This window comes from Nestor notabilis, unplaced genomic scaffold (genome assembly GCF_000696875.1).
Source record: "Nestor notabilis isolate BGI_N333 unplaced genomic scaffold, ASM69687v1 scaffold13131, whole genome shotgun sequence".
Taxonomy (NCBI): Eukaryota; Metazoa; Chordata; class Aves; order Psittaciformes; family Psittacidae; genus Nestor; species Nestor notabilis.
This window is the reverse complement of record NW_009913428.1, coordinates 5,582-13,925: the sequence shown is the minus strand read 5'-3', so window position 1 is coordinate 13,925 and position 8,344 is coordinate 5,582. Positions and strand designations below refer to the sequence as shown.

General features: G+C 44.2%; 1 protein-coding gene and 1 pseudogene across 1 annotated transcript; both read right to left on the bottom strand.

Moving 5' to 3' along the window:
• Positions 1–32: 32 nt before the first annotated feature.
• Positions 33–730, bottom strand: LOC104412470 (UDP-glucuronosyltransferase 1-1-like; the record flags this gene model as incomplete). Its single annotated transcript, XM_010023201.1, has 1 exon — positions 33–730. A coding segment is annotated over exon 1 (698 nt), but the record flags the coding sequence as incomplete, so codon positions are not given.
• Positions 731–3,365: 2,635 nt separating this feature from the next.
• LOC104412469 lies at positions 3,366–4,328 on the bottom strand (annotated as a pseudogene).
• Between the last annotated feature and the right edge of the window lie 4,016 nt (positions 4,329–8,344).

Below are 8,344 nucleotides of genomic sequence, written 5' to 3'. Positions count from 1 at the left end.
TCTGAGGCCAGGCTTTCAAATCCTGAAAAGGCCGTTCCGCAGGTGAAAGATCTGAGGCCAGGCTTTCAAATCCTGAAAAGGCCGTTCCGCAGGTGAAAGACTCTGAAAGGCTTATCAGGAAGTTCTTCACTCTCTGAGAGAATGTCATGTGGTCTGTATTGAGTGAGAATATGCGTGGGACGTAGGATGGTGGGTCTGGCCCTTGAGCAGCGTGAATGTCTATAGCGCACGGGATGCCCCGCAAGAAGAAAACAGAAGGGATAGAAAAGTTCAAAGCAATTATCTGTCCACAGGGTGTCAGAGGATCTGTAAAGATGACATCGAATTTACTTTCTTCGATGTATTTCATCAGCTCTTTGTTGTACAGTAAGTAACGGCAGGAAGCTTGAAACATGGCAGAACTCTTTTTGAAGTTATCCCAAATAGTCATAAACCTGGTCAGGAAAGAATCGTCACTAAAAGCAGTTGCACTAAGGGAGTGCAGAAGTTCTTCCATCTCTTCCTTTTTGAAAGGTACAGGATAAGTTTTCATTTCATATATCGTTGAGGAATCTATGATCATTCTGCTCTCTGGTGCAATAACAACTATTTCATGCCCTTTCTTGTGCAGCTCGGCCAGCACCTCCTTCATACTGAGCCAGTGGCTGCCCTCCATAGGGATTACCAGGATCTTCCCAGCAGCAGCAGGACTCAGGCAGCACAAGAAGAGGAGCAGCACTGCCACCAGCATGTTGCAGGTTGGATGGATAGGAACTCACACACAAGAGAGCTCAGCAGGGGTTCACAGGCTTTTGTAGCTGTGCTCCACCCTCGCAAACACCCCACTTGGCAGCGCTTTCTTATCACACCTCTGCCCTTTCGACTTGCCTCTGCCTTTCGGGTGCTCGCAAGTTTGCGTGCAATGAAGTTGCCATCGGTGAGTAATGATTGTAAAAGATGAGATGATGTTTGCACTTTAAAATGCACGAGCACAAAAAAGGTGTGTCTCTTACTATACACTTGGCTCAGGCAAGCTGAGACTACAGCTCAGTATCTCAGCCTTCTCCTTCTCACGGTAGGACCACAGCCTTATGACACTTCTTACCTTTAGCAACCCAGCAACTTTTGCTGACATGTACTGACAACACGCTCTAAGGTGCATGGGGATCCACGAAAGAAATGCATACACTGAGAGGATGTCCAGAAACCCTGCTGCCCCCATATGGTAGTAGTGGGTCTACAAAGAGCACACTAAAAGGACTCTTCCCTCTAGTATTCAAGTTCTTCCACCTCTTCCGTTTTGAAAGGAAGAGATGGCTGACACTGAAGGCTGAAGCCTGACAGAGTTGTCACCAGGTGTAGTAAGTTGGTATTTTTTGGTAAGTATTTTCTTTTCTAATGAAGCTGGGGCAGGTTGTACAGTGAAATGTAACTTACAGTAAGGACAGATAAATATGAGAAAGCAATGTTCAGGAACCTTAGTTCTCTTTTCTTTTTAATAACCCAAACCAGTTGGTACCACTGAGGAAAACGACTTCTTTTTTTCATTGATGCAAACATGCATTTTTTGGACAATAAGTAGCCAACAGAACATCTTCCCCCATCTCTACGTATCCTTCCCATCTAACCTCTTATCCTACTGGAGATAAAACAAGTTGCAAAACCACAGTTCACATTGTACCTCAGATAACATAAACTCACAACATGGTTCTAATTCATGAACTCATGAGTTCATGGCCAGTGTCAGTTCAGTTCATGACTGAAACAGTTCATGAACTCTGAGGGTCCAGATCCTTTTCCAGTTGTTAATTGCTGTGGTTTTATGTTGGTGATAATGTCTCACCATAAAGGTTTCTAAGGAGGTGGCTGGGCGGGTGCCTTTGGGATACAATTTGTGCCTCCAGGACATTCAGGGCTCTACATCACTAGTGGAGCTTTCTTTCACAGGCAGCTTCTGCAAGCTTATTTTCAAGTCTGGTTAGAAAGTTTTGATCTGAATGAGAACCTGCCCTCCAAAAAGAGCAGCCAGATCCATCACCTGCATTGTCCCCACATCAGTAATTTACAACATAGATTTGACTGAATGGACATTTTCAAACAGCTCAGGAGAAGGTGACGCACAGAAACAGACCTCTTGCTCATAACCTCTGAAAAAGCTCTCAAATGAACACTAGAAGAAGATGCTTTCAAGCTAGATTGACAGATGAAGCAAGACAGTCATGCATGTCTCTTGTAGGCTATTTACAGACATCTGTGTTGTCTTTACTATCCAAGCAGCAACCACAGAGTCACAGGATCCCAGCCTGGTTTGTGTTGGAAGGGACCTTAAAGCTCATCCAGTTCCAAATCCTGCCACGGGCAGGGCCACCTTCCACTAGAGCAGGTTGCTCCAAGCCCCTGTGTCCAACCTGGCCTTGAACACTTGCCCACTCCTGACTCCATGTCCTTTCAAATGATGCCAATGATGCCTTGTGAGCGACTGCTACTCCTTGTCCTTCAACTGAACAACTGGAGTGAACCAAGTAGCTCCAGAGACTGTAAGTTCTGGTAAGAGGATTGTCTCTGCCACTTCGAACACCAGCACTGAACGTACTTACCTGGACAAAAGGGGAGGGTATTAAGGCTTTCTTCCACACTGTTTTAGGGATACTCACAGTTTGCAATACTTGAATATGCCTTTCCTCATTTTGATCTGCTCTAGGATATGCTGTATTTGATTCGAAGACCTGGCTGGTACCCAAAAACCCTATGGGAATTTACAGAAGACATCCACACCCAGGAAAGCTTAAAACCTAATTAAAAAACCAATAAAGGAAGGGACAGATACAATCTGGGGGTTAGATACTGACGCCTTGACATAGGTGTAAATGAATCAATCTGGCAGATGGATGTGACAGAAAAAGAACCAGCCAGAAGATGAATAGCTAAAATCTTAAGTCATAAAACCTTTTATGTGGGTGAAAGGAGAATGAGTATGGGGAAATATAAATGGACAGCCCATGAGAGAGCTGGGAAAGGAGGACACCATGTGGCAGATAGAGAGCAGACTGTGCTTGTGGGTGTTCCTCAGGCTACTCTTTCAGAGCAATATAGCCAAGTCTTCCAAGACTGGCTTTGGTTGCAAAGACAGCTCTTTCAAGGATGGCTATGGCATAAGAAACCAAGAACAAATCTGGCTCCTGTTGGGGAGGTAAGTTTGCATCTCACCACAGTTGGGGTGAGCTTCAGCTCAGCAAGAAAGCTTATTATTTGCATAAAAGTTACGTGTCACTTAATTCTCATACCTTATAAGGCTTAGGTTTTCCAGGATATGATATTATCTGACTGCTGGATACTAGCAAATAACATTTCTGCATTAGGCAGGATTCCTTATTAGCTTTCAGTCATTAAATACCAATGGGTTGCCAGTTAGGTTTTGATGTAAGGACACTCAGACATTTCTGTTCTTGCCTTTTCAATAAAAACAAGATGAAGTTTAATACCTGAGAGAGTTTTTTCTTCTGATCACAGTTTATCCCTCCAATAAAAACCATGTTGGGCATCACTGGTCTTGGGAATTCAAACACAAAGTCGTATCTCATCAGCCAAATAGATCCACGGCTTAGAAGATCCATAGCTGTCACTTGGTTTTGGAAAAACTCATCTGCAAGTTCTTCAAATGGAGCAAAGAAAGGCTTACAGTAAACAAACTCCAGCATACGGACCAGCACATTCTTCACACGTTGAGTAAATGTCATGTTATCTGAATTATTGACGAAGAGCCTGGGGACATAGGACAGAGGGCTTGGACACTGGGTGGCATCAGAATCCATACCACAAGGAAGTCCCCGCAGAAAGTAGACGGAAGGAATTGAAAGCAGCTCAGCAAGTATGGGTCCGCACATCTGCGTTGGATCCGTTAAAACTATCTCGAATTTGCCCTCTCTCAGGTACTGCATCATGTCTTTGTTGTGCAAGAGGCTCTTACAGTTGCTGAAAAACAACTTGGATATTTCTATGGTGCTTTGGTACACTGTAATAATGATATTCAAAAGAGATTGTTCAATAAAATGGGCATCAATGAATGATTTGAGCGCCACAGCGAAATGGTCCTCTGTGTAGGGCATTGCGTATACTTTCACTGTGTAATTGTGAGGCTCCTTCGGCTTCATCTGAAAACTTGACGGTACAAGCACGACAACTTCATGTCCATTTTGCTGAAGTTTCCCCACTACCGGGCGCATGCTGAGCCAGTGACTTCCATCCTGAGGTACCACCAGGACCTTTCCACCTTCAGTGAAGGTTAAAGATGATATCAGAAGAAGAAATATCCCAGTACGCTGGTAAAAACACTGAAATGGAAGAGCCATTTCGGGGGAAGGAAACCGGAGAGCTCTGCTCTAGAGGTGTCCGACACAGTCTTTTATATGAAGATCCCTGCGAGGGAATTTATTGATGGCAGGAATAAATATTTAACTTCCCAATGCTGCTGTGGTAATCCTTCAGTGTTGCAACTGCTCGTATAACAGGGAAGGTGATTGCACTCTTCTTGAAAAAAGACGCCCTCCTTTGTACTCTGTTAATTTTTAAGCTTGGAAGTATGGCAGCACATCGCATCCTTCACGGAACTAAGATGAGGAATGTCATCTTGTAGGAAGAGTTGTGATAAATACCACAGACTTGGTAAGGACCCAGTGAGAAAATAAGCCTGGTTTTGCTTTCAAAAGGCAACCTTTAAAACATACATAGCAGAATAAATAGAAATTACAACCCTGTTTCCTTTATGGCCTAGCCTAACTGAGAATACCTAACCAGTATGTAGAAGGTTGATGGTAAATTCCCACCTCGTGGAAGCAGTCAAACCTGCATGTCTTAGTAATATACGACAGCTACCAAGGTAGGTTTACAGGTGTTTGCTGTTCATTACGCAGGAGCAGAAGGCAGCTGGACCACTTTTAGTTTTGAAGGATGTTGTGTATGCAGATGAGCACCAGAGTAGTTATGACCTGAGGTCTCAGAGGGGGAGAGCCATGTGCCAGCTTGGAGAGAAAGGCTTTCCCCCTGGACACTGAAGAACACAAATTTTATGTTAAACAAGGCTCATTTTGCTGTTAAAAGCATCCCTTGCGATAAGGCTTGTGTGGGTTATTCCAGATGTCTCTTTGAGCTGGCAAAGAGTGTTGCAGTTCTCCACTATCATGCAAGCAGCTCTGAGGAGTTGAGACTATTTGGAGAATAAGCCACAACCATGGTGAGGGGTTTGGGTGCAGGTGTGCTTACTCTTCACCCTGTGATTGTTCCAGCTGGAAGAGTCTTTCAAACTGCCTATCTCTGAGTTGGACTGGTGGTGATGTGTGGATTTCCTTTAATCTGAGCAGCAATGAGTGGCCCTAAGGTAAGAGGAATGTTACATGAGCAAATTGTTGAGGCAGCCTGGGAGGGTTGATGTTAAGTACTGGATTTGTTCTCCTGTTGTTAGGTGTGATTGCTCACCCCCTTATGCTCCGGCTCTTGCAAGCAGGAACAAGCTGCTCAAATGCAAGAGTATGTGGATGATGTAATTTGATTTCCCAGGTTTCTAAATGGCGAATCAGGCATGGAGGAATCCTTGTATAACTGAACCCAGTCCTTTTTTGTGATGCTACCCAAAATGCAGGTTGATAGCTGCTGACATGAGCCTGCCTGTTTCCTCTCTAATGTTTTACATGCCTATGGAGATACACTGACATTTGCCTGCACAGGGTAAGGTAGTATGTATATGTAGTTTGATTAGCAGGACTTCAGAGGAAAAACAACCCACAAAAGCAATGAACTGCAAGCTGGAAAGTAGTCTTCCCCGGAGTCTTTGCTGTAGGCAGCTAAGCAAGTCACAGAACACAGATCCTAACTCCAGGGCAGCCCCTTCCTAAGCAGTAAATGGAAGTCATATGAAAATGACAGTATGAGAGCCTGAAAAGAATGACTGTATCCTAACAGAAAGTGACATTTAAGGCTGCCCAGATAAATGTGATTGGAAGATTTCCCAACTTTTGGAAGGCAACATGTTTGACATCTGTAAATGTAATATTCTTATAACCTTTCCAGATTTCTGTGCATAGACTTCTGTCAAATACTGTACATTTAGACTCCCACTACAGAAGGCATTTTCATTTAACCAGAAGACCAATTTCCTACAGGAAGGGAAAGTAAGGCAGTAGTTTCATTTGATATGAGGGAGTTTTTGTCAAAAGAACTGTGTTTTACAGCTTCTTTCCATTTCTCCTCTTCAAAATATGGGAGCCACAGGGATGTGGACAAGAGCAAAGTGAAGAGGACAGTAAGATGAAGTGTTTGGTTAGAGCAGCTGCTTCAGGTTGATCCATCATATGCATTGAAGATGTACAATGTACGATGGTTAAACTTTCTTTTTCAAAGTTGGACTGGTTTTACTGGTCTGATGGTGTATATTTGACCAGTGCAACATAAGACAGATGAACAGCATTGTCAGCTTTAAAGGTGCTCAACATCCTTTACAAAAGCATCACGAACAGATGCTGATGTGCTATCGGGCTGCTCTGAACTGCCACTACATTCATCAAAAACTTGGATATTGCCCCCCAGAAATGACCTTTGTATTTGGTTCATGAGCAGAGTGATGTTTTGGCTGCAGAAAATGACCTGTTTTCTTAACCCTTATGTTGGAGGAACAAACCACAGCATCTTTATTCAATGACCCCTCTCCTTTACTTGAGTAACTACCTACTTAAGTCTGGGGTTATTTTAATGTTTTAAGTTTACCAGTTGTTTAAATGGGTGGTTTAGGTTAAAGAAATCAACCAAACAAACCAGGAACACCTTTGAAGCGTTGCTTTAGGTGACATTTCTGAACTTCACTTTGATCAAATCACATGGACTTTGTTTTATGAGCTGCGAAAAAGCGACTTTGAATTCACTTTAGATAAGGATGAGATATTCATCAAGGTGTCTCAGGGCTCATAGTCCAAGTTCATTTCCAATGTCTGCTTATGAGGAACTGCTTTCCATGCCAGTCTTCAGGTACTTCTGGAGTCGTTAGAGGATGACGCTGGCACAGGACCTCTGCTCACTCAAGATATTCCATCTGATAACCTGCAAGCCCTGGATGAAGCCTCCAGACATCTTTGGCAACTGGATTTCTGTTCTGTTAATGAACATGTAAACGCTACTGTGCAAAGTGCAGGACAAGAGGAAATCCAGCCTGAGCCAGCCAGTGTGGTTACCTCAGTCAACGAGCTCCCCCTGGCTCATGTGGTGGCATGTTCTCCCACTCCCTCTAAGAGCGTAGGTTATGGACCATACTTACGGCTCAGGAGGGTCAGACAACTTGAGATTGAATTTCCAGCTCTGTCCTGGGTAAGACACATATGCCCAGTTCTGCAAAAGCATAAGCTCCTCAGCACCCTGCTGCTTTCAGCTTCAGAGCAGGTACTCCATGGGGCTGCATCAAATACAGTAGAAAGGAGCCCTCTTCAGGAATGAGGCCACAGAAAGGACTGTGGCATAAGCTCCTCATCTGAGAAAAGACACCTCATTTTGAATCTCCAGCTCTCTCTGCCTTTCCCAGTCATCCTGTCTTTTAGGGGGGTTTTTGTCTGTTGAGCAATGGGCTACCAGGTTTTATAGAATCATAGGAAAATTAGGGTTGGAAAGGACCTTAAGATCATCCAGTTCCAAGCCCCCTGACATGGGCAGGGACACGTCACACTAAACCATGTTGCCCAAGGCTCTGTCCAACCTGGCCTTGAACACTGCCAGGGATGGAGCAGTCACAACTTCTTGGGCAACCCATTCCAGTGCCTCAGCACCCTCACTGTAAAGAACTTCTTCCTTAGATCTAACCTGAACTTCCCCTGTTTAAGTTTAAACCCGTTACCCCTTGTCCTACCACTACAGTCCTGAATGAAGAGTCTGTTCCCAGCATCCTTATAGGCCCCCTTCAGACACTGGAAGCTGCTCTGAGGTCTCCACGCAGCTCCAGGCTGAACAGCCCCACCATACGGGAGCTGCTCCAGCCCTCTTATCATCCTTGTGGCTTCCTCTGGACCTGCTTCTTTTGAAGAACTATCTACTCTTATCATAAGATTAGATTTCTGAACAGTAAAGACCAACACAGGGCTTGCCCCTGTGTATGGAGAAGCAGGTTTTGTTCTCCCATATGACTCACTTCACATTTGTTTGCACTGTGCTATTGCCTTGTTACTGGGCACTGTTCCAAGTGAAATAGGAGGACTTTCTCTGCTGTCTGTAGAAAACAGAGCTAGGAAAGGGCAGAGTGAGGACAGGAGGAATACACAAGGTTTTTCCAGGTTTGGAAAATGCGATTTCCACCAAACGGCAAAGGTTAGTGTGAAATGCCAGGTATACAATG